This window comes from Lonchura striata, chromosome 3, assembly GCF_050655825.1.
Source record: "Lonchura striata isolate lonStrDom1 chromosome 3, ASM5065582v1, whole genome shotgun sequence".
NCBI classification, from domain to species: domain Eukaryota; kingdom Metazoa; phylum Chordata; class Aves; order Passeriformes; family Estrildidae; genus Lonchura; species Lonchura striata.
This window is the reverse complement of record NC_140705.1, coordinates 86,655,026-86,677,407: the sequence shown is the minus strand read 5'-3', so window position 1 is coordinate 86,677,407 and position 22,382 is coordinate 86,655,026. Positions and strand designations below refer to the sequence as shown.

General features: G+C 41.5%; 1 protein-coding gene across 18 annotated transcripts in view; it reads right to left on the bottom strand.

The window, feature by feature from the left end:
* The window catches only part of CFAP61 (cilia and flagella associated protein 61), a 99,589-nt gene that overhangs the window by 47,693 nt on the left and 29,514 nt on the right, over positions 1-22,382 (bottom strand). For all 18 annotated transcript variants that reach the window (XR_014953871.1, XR_014953869.1, XR_014953875.1 and 15 more), the window contains 2 exons: positions 10,517-10,644; positions 731-829 (listed from right to left, as the gene is read on the bottom strand). Coding sequence is in view for 1 of the 18 variants with exons in the window: in XM_085575631.1 (XP_085431757.1) it covers positions 731-829; positions 10,517-10,644 (227 nt within the window). In the remaining 17 variants the exon portion in view is untranslated. The remainder of the gene's footprint in view (positions 1-730; positions 830-10,516; positions 10,645-22,382) is intronic.

Here is a 22,382-nt window from a genome sequence, read left to right as displayed (position 1 = left end):
ATTTTATCTGACTAAATGGAAGCTATTATATTTATTGGCAAACAAGGAAGCCTGAAAAGTGTTTGGCAGTCTGTAGACAAGACTCTTCCACCACTTCCCTTCAGTTGTACACAGCCCTGGTCTGGGACAGTGCTGTAGCTGAGAATGGGGACAAGACTGCCATAGCCCAGGGACTGGCACTCACAACCCAGACTCACAGCAGCAGAACTGATGCAGAACAGTTCTGCCAAACTGACTGACAGCAACAATTCCCCCTGTACCCAGCAAAATCCCCACCAGCACTGGTGGGCTCTGCATGCCCCAACACGCTGCTCCAAGTCAGTCCCTGTTACATTACCAATATTAATTCTTGTACATTCTTTGGTTCAGCATTATTTAGAACAAAATTCATGGAAGCTAAAAACCAAACAAGATTTAAAAAGCAAGCAGCCATCTTGTGTCCTTTGTCTTCAGCCTGGAGATTTAAACAATTTAAAATGCCTCAGAAAGCAGGGCTCACTGTCCAGGTATAACACAGTGGATTGCTCTCCTGAAGTTACTGCTTTAGCACTATCTCCCTGCTCATAATTCTATCCAACTCCTCTTGTAGGTGAATGCATGCTGGATAGACAGACTGGAGTATTTTGAGGCTCTCTACTGATGTATCTAAAATTTAGGACAAGTTCACAAGAATTGCTGAGTATTATGTTTTCTGCAGGAGCTATGGAAGTGTTTAGACATGAAGTCAAACCTGTTAATTAAAAATCTTCTATACTTGGAGCTCTGTGGGTCTTTTCCTGGAAGGCCATGAATGGAAATCAAGGTCAGGTTGTTGAATTTCAGATGTGGCCTGTGGAAAGAAAAACAAACAGCCCCAGTTGGAAGAAATTGAAAGGGCACATCAAAGGAACAGTATAGCTCAGAATTCCATGTTCAAGAGGATACAGAAAGCGATTCCTTTACAGAGGGTCAAAGGATTTCACACTGCCCAGATGCAGGTGTTTCTGGATACAAAGAGAAGAACAATTTATATCACAGTTTCAGTAATGCCAGGGCAAGGAGGGGGACAAGACTGACATTATGTTGAACTAAATGTGATCTGACATTTGAAAACAAGTAAATATGATGAGTGATTAAGCCTTCTAATCTTCAAGGCTTTCTGTAAGTTAAGGATGGACTGATGCAAATGGTACGAAGGAATCAGAATGTTTTTTATCAACCAATGTTAATTTGTTATTCATACATTTAAAAAATATATTCAAACAAAGTTAAAGGTCATACTTAAACCAATAAATTTCAAGGTTATGGTTGCCCCTCTCAAAATGCATATTAATAGTTTAATTCTGGATTATGGATTATCTGTGGTAAATCTCCATGCATAGTCAGGCCAAACACAAAGTAATAAATAACCTTAATGTAACAGAGTGCATATATTTATACAGATTATGGGCCTGATTCTCATTTAAATTAAGGTCACTCTACAAAGGTGGATGTAAATAGAATTTGCTTTTCATTTATAGCCATCTTGTGCTGCCTGAGTGATACAAAATGGTCTTCATGTAAATGAGAGTGAGCCTGATCCACAAAGCTGAAAGCAGAGTGTAAGAGTGATACCATCTGCACACCAGAACATTGCTCGTGGGGTGCTAACAACTACAGGAACTTCACACACGACAGAGCACAGCTCCTTGGCATTTATTTACATGGGTTTAATTACATAAACACCCTACACATCCTCCCAGCCTCATAGCAAGGAGATTTCATTTCAATGTGGAGCTGAAGTAATCTGTACATGCTGCATGGTCTCTTACCAACAGGTGCTTGAATGCAGTAACATTACATTTAAATATTGTTAATATTTAGGATGGAAACCTTGTGAGCCAGCATCAGGAAAATGGCATAATCAAAGTTCTAGGCACTATTAATGTGCCTCTTCTGCATGACTGCACAATGATGCACTTTATTAATCTGGTCACATACCATTTTCCGCTGCAGATGCTCTACCTCTCTAGTCCACATGCAGGCATCCAGGATTTCCCCAGTCATATGGTATTTATTCCCTTCTTCCTCACTGAGTGGGAGGCTTCAATCAGACCTTTCAGTCAGTATGATTTACTAACTAATGATTTACTTCTACCGCAGCACTCCCATGGTATCCCCATATTAATTCATGTTTCCCACTCATACATCTTGTAGGCATCAAAATGTTGATTAGCATCTTCTTGGATGAAATGACATGAAACAAGTAGCATCTTTGATTTCCCCTTTACACTGAGGAAAAGCCAGGCACAAAGCATGGTGGCTGGCAGCTCCCCAAGGGCAGGGTGGTTCAGGAGCAGAGCTCCAGAGCTGCCGGGGCTGGTGCCTGTGCTCTGAATGTCGCACGCTGCCCTCTGGCTCTGCAGAGCCACACAAATAACAACCCCATTTCCACACAGAGGCAAATCCCTGCTGCTGCTTAGCGTCAGAATTTGGTCAGTGTTTAAGCACCGGCTGGCGGTATTTGTGCAAATTATCAGAATCTTTAAATAAGTAACAAATGTATCATGTGTCACAAAGGCCTGTCCAGATGCATAGCTGGCACGTGTAACCCCAGGATTTAAAATACATTTACACACACGCAGGCACCTAAAGACAAGAGGAAAGAGGAAAGCTGCGGCTCCTGCTGGCATTGGCAGAGTCACCATGTGGTGACAGGTGGGGGATCTTGTGCTTTATTATTTCTAGGCTAACAAAAGGATGGCTCATTTACTACAGCTTTGGACTCCTTACTGTTGCCTAAAAGCTCTTAACTGAATAACCAAGGCCCTGGACATGGGCAGTGGTGTCAGGACAGGGACTGACTTAGACGCTGCTAATAAGTTTAACAATGAAAACAGGGCAAAGTGGGGCACCCATTTGATGAAAAAGTCTTCAAATTAAGCCTGAACCAGTGCAAGGTTAAACAAGTGCACCTGCATTTTAGAAGCAAATAATTTCAGCAGGGATTCAGGTTGCTGTGGATGCAGAGGGAAGAACAGCTCAATAATACTGGTAAAGCAGGGAGGGATTAGAGTATCCAGGTAAATAAGTAAAAGGTGTTAGGTTTCAGTGCACACCTTTAGAGGACAGCTACAAAAAGAATCCAGAATACCCTTGTTCTCAAAATAAAACAAGGTTATCAATCTACTGAGCATAATCAAAAGGATACACAGAAAAGTTTTAGTACAGTTTTTACATATATCCTCGTGTTTGTGAATCTGTTAGAATATTCCTTGGTCATTTTGTTGGATTTTTTTTGCCTGATGTCTTTCTGTCTGGTTTTTTTTTTTTTTTTCCTTCTGTGTGCGGCATAATGATGGACGCCTAGATGATGGAAACTGCCTGAGCAAATAATTACTTGCTTTCATTTAACCCCTCATTATCACAAGTCAAACCATTTTTGTTGCAAAAAATAAAGTGCAGCAAAGTAGTCTCCATGAACCCAAGATTTCAATTTATTTGAAACCTTACATTTTTTAAGATTTTCCCAGTTTTCAATAAAAGTTAAAATAAAGAAGTGACAGAAGATAATGCTTTATCTGCCTCTAAAGTTGGTAACTATGTGAACTGCTCTCCTGTGTACATAATCTTTAAACAATATCTGATAGTATAACCTATCAAAAAAACAAAGTCCTAATGACACTGGATCCTCAGCTTTCACTGCAGCAGAGTCCTCATAAAAATAGCAGCTCAAGATCATTCTGAAAACGCTAAAGAAAAGAATCTGATTTCAGCACTAAACACTGAAAAGGGAGATGTGATAAAGTCTTGCATTAACAAAACTCTGAAATCAGAAAAATCTCTGTCCTGAAACAAAAAATGAACACTGAATTTTTGCAGGGAGGAAGGAGCCCAGAAGCAGAGATGATGATAAGAGTCCCAACAGGCCATAACTTGTTGTCACAGCACAGGAACTCGGCGTGTCCAGGTGTCACTCTCACAGTACAAGGCAGATGGAGACAGTTCTCCTTTTCCCTACAAATGTAACAAATTATCTAAAGCAGGACTTTTCTAAGGAAAGATTACAAGAACACAGCAGTCAAGATGTGACTTGGAGAAGACACTTCTCCAAAAAGAAAAGGTATTTTAACAGATTTCCCACCTCCACACCAAACTCCGGTTGGAAGTGCCCAGCTTAACAAAGGTTGCCCATAGGAGTAACTAGAAAGAAAATCTGCTCACTTCAAGTTGTCTCTCTAGGATAAATGTGCTACTCAGTACTATAGCTTTGCTATAGTACCCCTCCCCAAGCAACTTGTTCCCGTGATGTCTCTACACTGAATTCCTTTGCCAGCCCCAGCATTTTCCTTCTCTCTGCTGCCTCTGCCTCCCCAGACAGCCATACTTAGCTGCAGCAGCAGCAGAAGGGTTTGTTGTTTTTATCAACACCTACCAAAAGCATCTCTTCTCAAGAACCTACTCTGAGGGCATCAATTACAGCCTCCATAGCAGGATTCCAGATTCACTGCTGACCAACAGATGGCCATTTCCAAGATATCCCTCTTCAATTACCAGTAAACAAAAATTGGCCAGTTCTCCCTTGGACTGACTTTAGGAAAAAGTGTTAAGATTGTGGATGAATTTGCTCAACAAAAGAAAGGATAACAGAAGTGTTCGCTGGGACACTTGTCAATGCAAGGGTCAAGGAGGGGCTTTCCACACAACCTGGCCCATGACAACTCCTCCTATTTCAGCAAAATATTTCATCATGCCCCAGTTGATTCCTCCTGGTATTAAAAAAACCAGGAAGGGTCCCTTCAAAAACTTCTATTTAGATGAAACAGTGCTTTGGTTTTTTGGTTGTTTTTTTTTTCTTTTTTCCAGAAACTTCCTCCCAGGTTTATTGGTAATTTTATCAGATGCTGTCATCCTAAGAAGAGCAACCACTAAGCCCAGGCCATGAAAGCCACTGCTGTCACCATTCTTGACATCTTAGCAAGAATCCATTAGAGAGCTAAAGAACATTTCCTACACCTTTTGACTAAAACCCTTCAAGGATGCTTGGGAACGCTTCTCTCTCCACCACTGGTGGCTGAATCTTTCACCAAACTTGGAACTTGATGGTTCACTACTTAGTAACAATTACATCAGCAAGTTATCAACATTATTCTCATACTCAATCCAACATGGCTAGAAAGCAAAAACTAACTCTATCCCAGCCAACCTAGGGCATCCTGTCTTAGAAGCTGTTCCTCTCCAGTTAAATTTGGATTCTCCTGCTAGGTCTACTCCTCTCACTCTTCCCCTTTCAAATGACTAGCCTTAGATTTCCTTCTCTGCGGTTATTTTACTGTGGTTATATTGCTTGTCTCTCATCCCCTGTGCTGATCCTTTTCCTAGACAATATAATTAAAAACACTGGCAGCTCTGTTGCCTTCCAATTCCTTTACTAATTCCTAGTTTTTTAGTTGGCTTTACATCAGTCTACAATCTTGATTTCTCACTGAACACTACCAAATATGTCTTTTTCCAATTTCTTCTTTTGAACTCCCATCCACCTTATAACTTTTTATTCTGACACACCTTGGCCCCTCCTATGGCTTCACTACTTTTATCCCTTCCAGTCACCTCTCACTTCCCAGAAACTAGTTTTGCTTACAAAAACTACAGCATGCACATAAGATTTTGGCATTTTCACAATCTAGGTTACTAAAACCAACATGCCAAAGTTCCTACAGTATGAATTGTTCTGAAACAGGGAGGGGAAAACTAAAGAGCTACTTTCCTTGCCCACTCAAAACACAGCTAAATCAGACCTGTCCATATCATTCCACAGCTACAGTATTCACAAGGGCAGCCCTGCCATCCCAAATCTAAGCTTTGAGTCTGACCTAATCAAAACATTATCCAACCACTGCTTCAGTGAAAGCGCTTCCTTCCTAAAATTACAATTTCCATTCCACAAGTGTTCCAGCATTTCATTTTCTTCAAAAATGGCTAAATTTTCTAGATAGAAAATGTGAGATATCTGACGATAGCCTTGGTAGTTAGTCTCTTGCTGTTTAATCACTTTGCAGATTCCAAATCACAGCCGAGATACATCAACACCATTTCCCACAAACAAAGGTACCATAAATTGGGCAGTAAAACTAAAGCATGGTAGGAACTTCATCACTTTGCTCACTGCTGTGCAAGTGCTTCAGTAACACACAATGCAGATTCCAGCTTGCTAATAGGACATTTTCAATATTACTGGCCAATTACCTATGTTTAAAACTAAGGTGGTGGGGTTTGTATGGCTGTATACTAGTTTCCAATTGCAGAGAAGATAAGTATTCTGACTCCATGATGTAGCCTGGTGCAAATCTGGCAATGCTGCCTTCAGAGTGGGCACCCTCGAAATCTTTCCAGATGCCACCAGACAGACAGCCCTTAAACCTGGAAGGGCTGACATTTAACCAACATGTGCTCCTCCTGCCAGCAGGAGAATACAAAACTCATCAAAGCTGCATGTTCTGAGGTACCCCCACAATGCCAGGTCCTCATGACATAAGGCTGGCAGCCCAAGAAGGACAGGGATACAGCTGGCAGAGAAGTCAGCTGGGCCAAAATTCCTGATCCCAAACATGCATCTTTCAATTATTGACCTCCACATCTCAGCACATCTCAACACACACACACACACAAACAGGAATTAAATCCACACTTTCAAATCACTAGTGGGAAGGATCATGCTTTCTCCACTGCAGCAGCCTGCCCAGTTTGCTGTGCTTCCAAGCCAACCCTCAGGCAGCCTGGAGACTGCTCTGGAGAGCTCAGCCCTGCACCTTCTCCACAGCTCTGGGAACAAACTTCAAACCAATGAACAGAAGAGAAAGTGATGACATCTCCTCCATAGCTTTAGCAGAGAGCTAGAGAACCTCAGTGCAGTGCTTGCACCTGGAATGCTGCTGTATTTGCTCTGAACTGGATCAATCAGAGGAACCAGGTTACCACGCTCAGAGTTGTGGAGGTCCTGCTGAGTCACCAGGAAGAGATAATGGATGCAGCCAACCCTTGTGACTCATTCTAATTTTGAGCAGGCTTTTTGTAAGAAAACTACTATTTCCAAGATCAGTTTTACCACTCACCAAGAAGTTAGGAGTATTCAAATATAAATAGTAACAAGAAAAAAATTACAAATACTTACAAATTTCAAATGTGAAAGAACAGTTTGGACTCAGAGAAGTGTTTGCATACGTTCAAAGGGCAAGTATTTCAAGTTGAAATAATTTATTTAAAACTGCAGTCTCAAAAGCAAGATTGTAACTATAAAATAAGCCCATATTAATACTAATTGAGTCTCATTTTCTGGTAGAGGCTGTTGGAAAGGCTGATCCTGACCCACCTCCTCTCCCCTGGTTATGTCTTGTATCAGTCACTGCTAGTGTTCATTGTGATGCCAACTGTGTGTAATGCCAGCTCTGACCCATCTGATTTATCTCTGCCACAACTTGAGCTCTGCTTACCAGAAGTGATAGAAGGCAACAATGACTTAGGGATGCAGCCCAGTGACACTGAGCACATGGCCTGGGCTCGCCTTGCCTCTAAGGGAAGGCAGAGGGAAGCACATGTGTGTCAGCTCACGTGGCAAAGACAGATAGGACAAAACAGGGGGCACCACTAACCCATTCATTGCCTGTTAGCTCTGTGATCAGCAAGTAAGCACTAACTATTTAATTAGTCAACTAATTAGTGACAGACAACATGGAAGGCTTCAGATGTTCCCAGACAAATGCAAAGATAAAAAGCCTAATTAACGATCAAGCATTATCAAGCTAACCACAGCCAAACAGGCCAGATGTGCGGGATATTGTGTGCCCCAGTGCTGACAGATAACCAGCACTGACAGGAACCCTGTTCAAACCCCACCACCTCAGAGCTGATCCTGGGTACCCTGAGCTCCCAGCAGGAGACACTGTCTTGCAGTAAAAAACTCAAGCTTACTGTGCTGGATTCCAATTCCACTTTGAGAAAAAAATTCAGGCCTTTGACAAAAATGTACTGAATTCCATTCAATTCTTAAATGCAATAATTATTTTCATGCACCCATAAGGAGAAGGAAATAGATTTCATAACAATTTCACATTAAATATTGTAATTTTAGGCACCATTCATTTATGGGTATCTGATGTAGCATGTTAAGTACATTCCAACATCCTCGGAGAAGAAGTAATTGTTTAGATCAGGGTTTGGATTAAGGAGTTTTTCAAGACCATGGATTGAGACCAGTTTTCCCTATAGTCAAAGACAATAGTAATTTCCACAGCTATATACAAAGAGGTGGATAAAAGCCAACAGGTTTCCTGCACTGGAACCAGTGACAAGACACTGCTGGGAGCAAGCTCCATCATCCTTAAGCCAAACTTCCATCCCTGCTACCTGGGCTTGCATTCTGCTCCAGGAACCAGGCACTGGGACTAAGTGGAAACACTGGAGTTTGTAATCCTATGTCCTTCTGGTCAAACCTTGCTGCCCTGCCCATCCCTTTTAAACTAGCAAAGGAGTGAAGAAAAAAAAAACAAAAAAAACTTGAACAAAACCAGCCAACCAAATAAGAACCTGCCCACTATCACACTTGCACCCCCAAAGCCGCTGTCACACCAACAGCTGGCCAGGCAATGTGTCTGCCCCTGCTACTGCAGCGCTGCTGCCTCCACTGGTTACCTAGCCCTCTGGCAAAAAAACAAAAAATGCCCATGCATCCTCAAGAAAAGCAGGTCTACAGCTCAAAACATACACCTGCACATGCTGCCCAAACAGCATGGAAAAGTCTAAAGCTCTTTTGGAGTTCAGGTGGGTGAGCAGTGGTGCCATGGCTGCTCTGTGGCACTGTGCCCCAGGATGTGCTGCCCATGGCACAGTGGGAGGCGTCCTGCCATGGGGCAGCAGAGCTCATTCTCAGGGTCATTTCTCTGCTTAATGAAAAATGGATCTCTTCAGTCTCAAAGAAGGTGAAAACACTTGCAAGATTGAGTTCCAATAATTGCCACATCAGTAAGTGAATTACATTTATGTGTTTCCATGGTGACTGGTAATGTAAAATAATTAAGTATAAAGAATAATGATGCAAAAACAACTTCCTCTTTTTAAGGATTAGGGCTCACAAATTGATTCAGTCCAGCTATTTTTAGTGCATGTAACCTTTGCAGGGAATATTAGAAAATTATGTGTAAATTAAATTGAATTGTTTTAAAAGGCCTTCACACTGATCAGGAGGCTATTTGCTGCTGATGTGAAAATTAAGACCTAATCTTTCACAGATTTATACCTCTATTAATATAAATTCTGTGACACTTCACTAAGTGCTGGCTCTGTGGTTCTGTGAGCACTACCCCATGTCTGAGGCCAGGCTCAAGGAGGATGTGTCCTGCAGGAATTCTGCTGGAGTTTGGTTCAAATTCAAGTCCTGGCTGCAAAGACTCAGCTGAGGGAGATCCAAGAGCAGCACCTGCAAAGGCCTGTTCACTATAGACAGACTCAGCTGCCACACCTGGAGCACAAACACACTTTGGCTTCCCATAGTGCTTTATAATGAAATTACAGCAACAAACAGCACAGGGTGAGCAACAATAAATGGGTTAGAAGCTCTAAAGAACAGGTTTAACTGAATTCGGTGTCAAACTGAAAGCCTAAAAGGTGCCGGGAGCAAGAGGAAACTATTTACTCCGAGATGGGATGCTTTACAGGAATTCAAGAATTAAGAGAAGGGCAAGAAGCAGAAAGTTTCTTCTACACTGCTCCAGCAATACATCTATAAAGCACTTAAACTTATTCCTCTCCTGATGAATTGAAAATATAATTTGTGATGTTATCATTGGTTGTTGTAGAAATACAAACTCCTCACTTAACTGAAAAAAGAAATAAAGGCAGAACTTTCCATTCTCTGCCCCGCCCCCCCACCAGACAACTCTCAGTTCTTGTTGCATCTTGTAAGAATCATGTTCAGATTTTGAATTTTTTATTCATTTCTGCAAGTCTTTCTAGTATGTGTGATTAAACTCTGCATCAAAGGATGACTCCCAGTAAACCCCTGAGAGTACAACAGTGAGACATCAGAGAGAGCACCCTGTCCTTGTGTTGGGAGGACTATTAAACAGCAGAACTCATCCACAGGTTTTCCTGCCTTAGACTTAGGGAAAGGGGGATTCAGACAGGTTTGAGATCCCACCAGGGACAACTGGCTTTGAAGGCTTTAAACTGCTTGGGAGCACATGCCAAGGGCCATTGACTCCATGTCCCCTCATAAGACTGAGGTTTAATAACAATGGCCAAAGCGACTTTAGGTGTTTTCAACACACATTTTCAGCATGTCTTCGCCTCAAGAGTCCACATGCAACTGGGAGTTGCTTAGAATCCTGTGAGTCCCAAGGTATCCAGGATGCCAGCACCCATCTCTCCATCCACATGTGCTCAGACATTTAACACCCAGTACATTAAGCCAGACTCAAGAAGGCTTGAAATGCAAGAAACAACCCTGTCATACAAAAGGGAACACATCCTTTTCAGCAAAGGAAAAATAAAATTTAAAACTTACCAAAAAATTAGCGTTTCCAGAAAGGAGATTCCAACATCAGATGCGCCAACCACAACAATTCTAGTGTTGATACACACTTTTGATTCCAGCACCAGCTTTCGATTTATGTGGTTCAAAGAATAATTCAGCTGTCAATAAATATGTAAGACATAGAAATGCATCAAAAAATAGTCAAAGCCTGCTAGGAATCAAACTCTCAGTGATGTATTACCTTGCATTCACACAAAACTTCTTGTGGCTCACTGACATGACTAATACCATTTTTCTGTGTATGGCACCAGATAAGTGGTACTAAAATATGTGGAATATGTGCACGTTTAATAGGTTACAGAAAATTATGAGAGCTGAATGGTCTGGCTTCTCCTGAGCAAGATGCTCTATAATCTTTGCAGGAGAAGACAAAACACTACCTCTGCTATTACTCACTGCCATTTATCGAACACCTCAAGAACTTGTATTTACATACTGCTAAGGCCATTTTTATACCTCCTAGAGCAGTTATGACTCTTGCTGGTTTATTTATGGAAATGGTTTTACTAGTAAATTAATTAGGATTTTATGCTTTGAGTGGTTGTGTGTTTAATTGAAAACTCCCTTCCAAAATTATTCCTCTCTTTTCTTAAGTACAGAGCACCTACCTGGAAAGCCAAGTTGCCATACAAATAAGAGTACCTCAATGCCACTTAGACTAGTACTCCAATCACAAATCTTACTGCCACATTGGTGGTTACTAATTTCAGCTTCCACGCCACTTCATGCACATTCTGGCTAGGGGAATAAACTCTATGTGGGCTTTTTTCCACATGTCTAGGTCTCACTACCTAACAGTGATTCTCAAAACAAATACGTAGCTAAGAGACAAAAGACATTGCATTTGACAGGTTGTTTTTTCTTTTCACATTGACTATATTTAGCTTTCAAATTTCTGATGAAAGACAAAGAAATACTTTCCATCTCACAGTACAACACACTTAGCATTTTTCCTACTGCTCTTAGTTGCCTATATTCCCATTTCACAGAGTGGGTAACTGCAGGTTCATAAATGCATTGGGAAGACCAATACAAAATGGAGCCACTTTTGTTATTTGTCAGATGCTTCTATAAATTCCTGCTATGGCACTTGGGAAGGAAGAAATCTAAGGCCTCTAACAGGTTTTCCTCTACTACAAATAGGAGACAGCACTAGTAAAATTAAGTCCTCTAAATTCCTCCTATGGAAGTACAGTGCAAATATATTCTCTATATATCAGCTAACAGAGTAACTCACTAGATGAAGAATACTTTCTTTAAAAGTTGTGGTACTTATATGGGCCTTCTCAGTAAGTACATAGCACATTGAGATCCCCAAGAGATCTGTAATGCCATGTCTTTGTAAGTGGTGGACCTCCACAGCTGAGGTTTCAGCACTGCCCCACTATACCATAATTCACTAGAGCACTGTCCTGTTCCCTTAAGGAAGCATTATGGCTCAATCCCCTGCCCCATGGGCATAACTACACAGCAAGTCATTCAGAATGTGGCAAAATTAAATGTCACCTTTGGTCAGGCAACATTATTTTTTACTGCCAGAAAAATGTTCTTTGAGCTGCAGTTCACCACAGTGTAATGACGACATCCAGTGGTGAGCCAGATTCAATCTCAGGGACTGGACTGCCCTGGGAAAATTCCAGAAGATATCTCAAAAAGTATGTCAGCCCAGGGTGGCTGCTTAATGGTGGTCAGCTGTATGGCAGCCAGCACAGGCCCACTATGAAGAATACCTGGGTGAGGGACAGGGCCACCCTGCTACTCCAAACCAGGTTTACAAAGGACACAGGCAAGTCCCTACAGAGAACCTCCATAATCCCATTTAAAGCCAGTGCTCTTGAAATGGTTGAACACTTCATACACAAGTATCTGCCAGCAAAATAGGTTTTAATAGTAAATTAAATAATACAGACTACATCTGTAAAAATTCCACATTTTCAGAAGCTGAAAAAGCCCTTTATATTTTCCTGGAAGTGTACATCTTTAGAAGAGATTTTAGGAAATGAGAAGAACCAGTGACAAATATTACAAGACATTCCCCACTACTTAAAATAAAACTCAGACTGTGTTTCTTATAGCACACTAAATGGTTATGCCCCATCTACAGGAGCTGTTGCTCTGCCACTGCTGACACATGTGGTGCTCTCCCAGTCAGGTGTGGAGGACTCTGCGCCCTCACCTCAGTATTCACATTCCTGTGATTGGCAGACAGCAATTCTGACAGGCTGGGTTTTGCTGCACACACAGACTTGCAATTTTCTAGAAAAGCAAGAGTTTTTCCTCCTTCTGGAGGAAAAATGATTAAGTGATATTTGTGTTGAAATGCAACTCTTAATAAATTAATAAAATGGCAAAAACCATGAAAAGAAACTACTTGTAACATACCTAATCAATGAAAATAGGCAGGAATGCCAGCAGCAAACAGCATAAACCCAACAGGCCTCAAGACAATGCCAAGCTCAAACATCTCCTTTGACTGCTGTGGTGGTAGTTTATTTTAATGCACTGCAACAATGAAAGCAAGAATACAATTCTCTGGAGAAAGTTGTCTAACTTCTGAAACAGCTCCTTGATCAGTGATACAGAGGCAGCCTATGAGCAGAATATAGCCTGTTTTGTTACCCACACAACGGCCCCAGCACCAACAGCTGTCATGTACCACAAATCACCTTTCTACAGCTAAGTACACTAAACGGGCCCATGGAGTGAGGAATTAGGTGGACTAGTCCCATAATACCACCTATTTTAGCAGAATGTCAGGACAAACAGCTAGCTGTATTCCCCAGAGAGGAAATCAGACATCATAATTAATAGGTCAATAGCAAATGAACATGTTTGGTTTGTATCCAATCTATTAAATAAACCAGCAATCATTAACTAATGCAAGGTAAAAAGCATTAATTGCCATTGGTAGAAAAGGCATATGCAGAAAGGAGGATTTTTTTTTTTTTTTTTTGGTTATCAAATGATTATTTAGGGTACTGGCACCCCTACCTCCCATGCTGTTCCCATCTGGGCACAGAAGGACAGAGGAGCTGGCATCAGCCCATGGGGTTATTCCTGCACACAGCCAGCCAGTGCCATCACTCCAAGCCTTCAAACTGGACCTTGTTAAAAACGCTGATGCAGCCCTCAGATGCTGACAACACACATCCTGCATGGAACCATGGCCTTCACTTACAATTTCACAACACAACATGGGCCAGAGCAGGACTAATCTATGGCATGCAGAATTCACACATCCTTCTACCCCAAGCAACCAATGGAAAAAGAGTAATGAAATATTGATTACATTTCAGCAAACACATTATTTCTTTGCACTTTCCAATCACATAAAGCTTCACGTCCAGCTGTCCTGTTTGCCTTGCACAGGCCTTGGGAATGGATTCATGGTAAATTTACCCATGACTTTACATTACATGCTGATAGTACAAACTCACATCCAGAATATTTTGATGCTCCTTTTAGTTTTTAAACATTGGACCCTGGGAAAGCTGTAGGTTTTCTACATATATTTATAATAATTGTTCTACAATCGGTCAGGGTTTATAGCAAACATGAGCTTCATTCTAACAAACAAAACCATGGAAATTGAACACCCAAAAATATAAAACCAAAAATCTGGACAGAGTATTTCAGCCCTGACAGGAAGAAAACAGCATTGTGTCCTGAACTGGGCACTGGAAAGTCTAACGTAGTAACACTAAGTGGTGTGTCAGAGCTGTTGCAGTCCTCTCTGGGACTCCTCATGCAAAGGCTCCATAATGCTGCACAGTTTGCAGCACCACAGAATCCTTTCATTTGGAAAAGGCCTCTAAGGCCATCAGCTCTGGCTCTTAAATTTAGACTTGACTTTATTAGACCCTGAGGACTTGGGCTTTGCCCAGCTAAACACACTGAAGTGTTGACTGCAGTTCAAGTACCTAGCAGTGGTCCACATTCAGCACGGCTGCTCAGGGCACTGCATGGCAAACATGGGGCAGCTTCGTTTGTTATGTTCTTGGCATCTTCACTGATGCCTCACTACTTACATGGAGGAACCCTCCTAGCTCTGGCTTGTGGGATTCTACATCTGCCTGCAATGCTTTTGTTTTACTTCAGCATTTGTTACTGAGAAATCCCAGCGATAGATACTGCTCTAGAGCATCAGCATGATCTGAACTGTTACTGCAAAAACTATCACAAGCAGCAAAAGCAATTAACAAACCTGTTAGCAGAGTAGTGCTGAGCTCAGCAACAGGCAAACAAGAAGGTGAGCAAACAGAGCTATTTTAATTTCAAGCTCCATTTGAACCACAAGTTATAAAAAGAAACATCAATGTTTACCAAGGCGATATGAACAAAACTGATTGGAAAATGCATGCTTTTTCAGCCTGCATTAGGAATTGTTTTCTAAATACTAGCTACATTCCAAAAAGCCTCATTAGAAATCTCTGCAAACATGTTTTCAAAAACTGTTTCCAAGTATTCACAGATTTATACAAACACCAGAAACAGAAGTAAAAGAAAACAGAAAAAGAAACAGTGATGGAGAGTGCAGCCTTAATTGTTTCGTATTTGTCAAAGAACTCTTCTTTAGGACTGTGGCTCAGACAGATAGCAGCCTTTACAGAATATTTTCATCCACAGATCCCCAAAGTCTTTATGAATGAAGTCAGTATTATTACACCATTATTATGCCTATGTGGGTAAATGCCAATCTTCAGCTTCTGGAAAAAGCCACCTCTATATTGATAACCAATAATATACCAGCCCCTAGGGCTCCAAATGAAACCAGGGATTTTCTGCTTAACTCCAACCAGCAGCAGAAGAGAGTAGAGCATGGACACATCTATTTAATTTCCTCACAGAACCACTGTTACCATGGTAAAAAGATGCTCTTTTCCCCTTTGAGCACTGACATTTGGATCCCCAGCCCAGAGAGGCTTGGGCAGTTCAAACTCATGTAAGGACCTGATTATTGCTTGCTGCCCTGCTTCAAAGACCAAAGAAATGAACTCAGAATGGCACTACTTTCAGAGAGCTCAGTTCTCCCTCATTTTTCTGGGAAGAAAGGGAAGAACAGGAAGGCATAGGAATTTAATCAAAGCATTCAAGCTGACAAGGGGGTATAGCACATGGCTGGCTCTAGTCCTCTGACAGCAGCCATTGTTTCCCAGGTCACCTGTTCAGAGCTTATTCTTCAAGGCAGGAGGAAAGAGAGTGGCAAACACAAACTTGGGCTTTGGCCAAGGACTGACCCCATAAGCTCCACATCCTTCTGAGAGAGAAGCATTTCCCCTGGCAGCCCCTGGGGAAAGGAGCCCTACAGGGACCCCTGACCTGAGCACAGGAACAGCAGACAAGGGGCAGCTTGCACTGGTCTCTGGGCACACTGAGCCAGCCTGCAGAGGCAGCTGCCCACACACACACACCAGCAACAGAGTGGAGCCAGAGCAACAGAAGGCACAGGCACCTCACATACAGACTCAGGGCAACAGAGGAAGCAATTCAAATATATTGAACTCACTGAAAAACATAAGAGAGGTATAAAATTAGAAGTTTTGAAAAAATAGTATAAAAATCGTAACATTTCATACATAAAATAATGAACACAAAGTAACAAATAATAGCCCAGGATATGAGGGGTGATTGATTTGTAGAGTCAGCAAATAATGTTCTGAGGAAAGCAGACATACTTCTCCCCTTTTTTAACGATAAACATTACCTTTCTGTAGCAAAAACATCTGTTTCCTCCTTATAAACTGGAATTATCAATCTAACAAACAGCTCTGAAAAAAATTTAAGCCAAGTCTGACCTGTTTGTAAGCAAAAGTGCCTATTTCAGTTTACTGCAAATGTCTTTAACACCTGTACAGCACTGACACCATGCTTTCAAAACAAAGATAGGTCATCTTACTTTTAATTTCACACATGCACATACGTGGTAAACATTCCTGTTAATGATGCCATCTGGTGCCTCCCATAATGTTGTGACACTCAGCCTTCCAAACAAAATGTAATGGCAGCATTTCACAAACCCCACCGATATTTACAGTGAGGAAATTTGTTATCAGCCTCACTTCAGAACGCCTGTTTGTGTGCCTACTGGTGCCATAAAGCCATCACCTTCACCAGTCAAGGGAAAGAACAATAAATAATGGATTTTCATCCATATACATACTACAAATGCATTAAAAATTTATTACTCAAGATGTTCATTACATGAACATCTTAAGCAACAGTTACTGCTTTAAAAATTAATACCACTCCCCTAGTTAATGAAAACTATCCATACCAAGCCTTTGTTTGTCATCCCAGTGCTCACACACAAATTGTAACATGAAAGAACTCTGCCATTTTAACTTTGATACATGAGCCTTGATATCTGAAATGCAGGGAATTCTCTTGACCATCTAAGCTCTCTGCTATATTTGCTCTTTATCTTAGTAAAGGCCTACTGATGAAAATAAACCCCGAATCCTTTCCATATTTTAGCCATATTCAGTACATTCCAGTGCTTCAACTACACATAAATAGAACTGAAACTGCCAGAATAAACCTTTATTTGCTACAGGTATTCTACCAAGCCAGCGCACACTTAGCTTCAAGGCAGACAAAGGGTAAAATAGCAGTGACTCCTTCCCTTGAGTTATTCCAGGCACTACTGTTCCAGAAACACCTCCAGGAGCAGAGCTGGCTGTTCCTGTGGTCATACCTGAAGACCAGAACAGGGAATGGCCAGTGCCCAGGATGGGCATACACTTCAAAGCAGAGGCTCTGGTGCTTCACAGAACTTGTGCCTGTCCCTCTCCACCTTCTTGACATTTTTCTGTGGACACACAAGGAGACAAACTGTGCAGTTTGCACTCTCAACTGCAGTCAGAAGCAAAGTGCTTTGTTTGCTCAGAACGGACTGTTCTGTGGCAGCCTCTTCCCCGTGTTTTAATATTTTATTTTAAGTCCTTGCTTTTATTACCTTTGAATTACAACTGAACTACAATTTTCAGGCTGTGCACTGTGGACTGGTTGGGACTGGACAGCAAAGTTTTGTTAACAGTCAAACTATCAGTTTTGAGTCTTTTCTGTTCTCCTGCCTGCACAGGTCAAGATTGTGCTTGTGCTCAGTCTGGGCACTAGTGAAAGGTTCAGACAGCTGGTAATGAACTGATCCAAACACCAGAAAGTAGAAGCCACAGAGAGTGAGTAAAGAAAGTAGCGCCCCAGGAATTGATTGGAGGGGACACCAGCATCTATGGATGAGTTTTCTGTACAAACACTACTATAGATCAGTTTAATTTTTGTTTTTTAAGAACACTTCGCCTCAAGAGAAAGTTTATCAAGTTCAAAACAGTTTCAGATTTTGCTTCTGGTTTTACTTGATAGTTAATTTCTCCTTTTCTTTTTACAAAACATGGCAAATATATACTATTTTAAAGTCTATAATGGACATAAAAGTCCATTATATATTATACAGACATAAAGTCTATATAATGGACATAAAAAGGTCAGAGAATAGAGAATCATCCATGATGGCTCCTACATTCACAAGTCATTTGAGTACGTAGTTGTGAACATACACTGCAATGGAACAATTTCTAAGATAACTCTAAAAGCAAGGATGTATTTTCCTCTCATGTTCTTGTTTTAATTATTATTTTAAATTAGTTTCAGCCCATTTACTCATAGCCTTTACCATAACCATCATCATGGAATCAGACAAACACACAAAAATACCACCACATGTGTACTGGAAACTGTTGACTTTGCAGTACTTTGGCCTCCATTTTCTATTTGAACATTACACTGAACTAACTAAATTTATACAACACTTCATGGGCTTCAGCAACTGTTCTTTTTATGAGCTGGAGCAGAAAAAACAATTCTAAACTGCAATAGGGCCTGACAGCTTGAATGCAGCTATAAAATAAAGCCATAATAAACCCAATAGCATGAAAAATAATAAAAGGGCAAAAAAGAAAATAATTCCACAGATGTGTGCCATCTTTGTTCTTCACTGTGGATCAGTTATTCTTGTTAATTATATCACCTATTCTTCCCTTACATTGATAATTACATGAAGCAGCTGGAGAACAGAATGCTCCCAGATGGTGAGAATGCAAACAAGTTTATAAATTGTTTATTTATGAAGAAATAATTAAGAATTATTTCATTACCTGTAGTTTTCTACTCCACCAATAATGACATGCATCATGAAGGCCAGCAGCACTTTATAAGATATTCAGGATTCTGTTGTAACTGACTGTTTTGCATGTAACATGACCACAGTGACTGACAGATGTGCAAACCAGAATAACAATCTAATCTGTTTTAATGCTGAGGGAATTAAGAGTTTGGATCTTTGGATCTCCTGCCAGTTGGCACATCAGCACTGGTTGCTGATCCAGAATACAAAAATTAGATATTTCCTTTTGCTTTGGCACAGCTGTAAAAGTGCTTGCTCTAATGAGTAGGCAGGAGCTCTGTCAGGTCTGTGCCCTGAACCCCAGCATAGCAGACATGTAGCTGATGCAATTCTGAGCCAAGATGTGGCACCTCTGCCACACTTGCTGCTCAACAGGTATCCTAAAGTCTGGATACCTCAGGACCTGATACAAATCAGCAAGTGTCATTCCAGAGGGCTGCAGTGGGAGATCTAAGGGGAGGCAAGGTTAACATCTCCTGCTTTGTGCCTTCTCAGACTAGTCTTACCCAATTTATCCAAATCTCTTCCACAGAGAAATGGGAGACAATTTGGTAGAAACAGACACACAAAATCAGCAGCAAAATGTATTTCCAATCTCAAAGCATAAGAAGTAAAAGAGAATTTACAGCCCTTCAGGAAATGGAACCACAGCTTGGGGGCGGTGACAGGGTTTCTGAGGCAAAGGTGAAGCAGCACAGAGCTGTGGTTTAAGAGAATAAGTGAAAAAACATGTGATGGCCTTAAAACCTATGGCAAAGCATTCATGAAAAGGATGGCAAATGATGAGGAGCAGGGAGAGCTCCTAAGCTCGGTATTTCTCCATAGTCATTTTACCAATAAGCCACAACACCCACCAAAAGTCTATCTCAAACCAAAAACAAGAGTGAACCAGAGGAAATGCCACAAGGGCCTGGAGAGAACAGGGCGAGTGGAGAACTGCAGGTAAATGGCCACACAGGTAACAGCTGGCTGTGGAGTTATAGGGTAAGTTCCTGGAGTTTAGGAGTACCTTTCTCTAGCTGACATCTAGCTCTGCCAGAGAGCCCACGGGAGGAAAGATCTATGCTTCCTTTAAAACCACAAGACACAGCTCATGCTCCCTGCATGAGACAGGAGGGAGTAGGCCAGGAATCCATGGGAGAGCAACACATTGCACTTCTCCTTTGGTGTTTTTTTCAGACACCACAGAAGAATAGAGAGGGTTGACAGAGGGACAAGAACAAGTTACCACACATTGTGCTCATCTGTCTGTAACAACTGATCCAGATCTGCAGGAAAAGCACCTCTTCAGCACAGATGAGATCCATGTCGACTGGCAGTGCTGAGAAATTAGTTGAGAGCAGAGCTTCTGTGGTTTAGATTGATGGTTTCTCTTTTGGCTTTGGAAGAAGGAAGCAGGAAAGCGCCCGTGTGTGCCCTGGATCTGTATCTATGAGCGAATTCCCTTCATGCCCTAAGCAGGCTGGGATGTACTGAGGAAACAGCAACTGATGGAGCCCCAGAGTTCCCACCAACACTCGCTGAGATACAGAGCTGCTGACAGCTTACAGACATCCACACACAAATCAGGAGCCGTGCCCCCACATAGAACAGTTGAGCTGCTCAGCCCCAAGGTCTTACTGGGGAAAAAAGACACTCTGCAGCTAGAAAAGGGGAGCAAGAGCTTGAGAAGGGCTGGAACAAGAGGAAGGCAGCTGAAAAAGCAACAGATGGAGGCAGATGCTGATTTGTTGATTACTAGTTATCAAGGGGCATCTTAGAGGTATCAAAGCAAGAATATCACCACATTATCCCTAGCAGATACTCAGACAATCAATGAAAATTTTACATTTCTGAAATCAACTTGCATTTACAATCCTCATCCTGTAGTTCATGTGACAAATCCTGCCACTACTGCAGAGCACTCTAAAGCAGCAATTACAGTGATAACCTGCCCTCCAGCTCATGGGAACAAAGTGGGCACAGATTCACCTCTAGAGGAGCTGCTTTCCAATAGGAGAGGTCAATGCCCCCTCAGTTTAAACCAGCTTGGTGAGCTGGGATAGAGACATGGGATAAAGAAATAAGGAGTGGTCTCAAATGCTTGGAATCCCTGGTTGCCCAGTCTAAACATCTTGCAAGATCCTACCCTGATCTCGTTTGAAACCACCAAACCAAAGACGATAGGAGACATTTTCTCCTTACTCCTCTGCAGGTGCTGGTCTCAGACGTCTTCCCACTAATTCCTACTCCAGACTCTTTGTCTGTCTTTTACTTTTCTCCCTCTCTTCTCCACACTTTCTTCACAACATTGTTCTTCCATGTCCTTTTTCCCTCACTTCCCAGCCCTTTAGCATCTTCTACAACCAAAATGTGTTTCACCTTGTCTTACTGTATTTCATAAGGTGACACTTCTCAGCCTTTCCATTCTGCAGAGCTAGCACATTCATCTCCTTGGTGAGACAGGTTGTTCTCTGCCTCACAGATTGCACCTTACTGTTTACAGTAGGTCTGAGAGGCCTTTTAATCACTACAAAAAGGAATAAGAGAAAAAAGAATAAGAATATTGTGCCTACTGAAACTCGGTTGTATGAATTTATAAGACACACCTCAGTCTATTTGTAACTTCACTACAGTATTTGGCAAGATAGTGCAAGATCATTGGTGGGGATCAATCTTCCTTTACAAGGCATCTGAGCAGAGAGAGGGCAAGTGCCTTGTGTCTGGCTGCAACCCAAGATCTAAAAGCAGCACCACCTCCTTACTCATGAGTACACCAAGTTTCCCATGGCAGGCTGCTCCTTATGTTACACAGCTTCCCAACGTAGGGTGGCCAAAGGTCGCTTCATTCACTCAACAGAAGAGTCAATTTAGCTTTACATGGTTTCAAGTTCTTGGTATTTCAGAGAAGCCAGAAGCAACAGCAGACTAGCTTTATTCTCAAGTTACGACCCAGCACTTAGCCCCAGATGTCCATTCTGATAGACCACAGTCTGTCAAAAAAATCTGTAATTCATGCAGAGGCAGATGCATAGATACTTGGCTGGCATTGAGTTGGGGTTTTCCAATACAACTTCTTAGCAAAAATTTCACACATTCTATTGAATAGCAATTTGAATCTGAGATTTCAAACCATTATGCCACTACCTACAGAGAAGCTCAGAAAACCTCAGGAAGAACATGAGCAGACAAAAGATTTGCAAATTTTTCAAACACAGGATGTCTACGATTTTCCACCTTCAACAAAAATGCTAAGATTAGCTCTTTTTGGAAAAGAACAATAATTTTAAAGATTAAGAATATGAAGCAGTTTAAAGAAAAGCATCAGAGTTCATTCTGCAGAGAAGAGAAAGGCAGGGAAGTACATATGACGGGAAGGCTGTTGAACAAAGCCAAACCCAGACCAACAGTCTTAGCCATGTTCTAGATTTTGCTTTGCCATCTGCTGCCTAATTGAGAGTTTTAGGTGCCAAAACCTACTGACTGAGAAAAGGACAGCTCTAAAAATATTATATGGAAGCCCATCTCAGCCAACTGGAAGACAGTAGACAGACATAAAGCTCCCTAACTATGTTTCTCCACAAAATTACGACTACCTACTGAGAGAATCCATCACCAATTGTTTTTTTCCTAATATTTCAGTATCACTAGTTACTCTTTTGAGGAATCACCTTC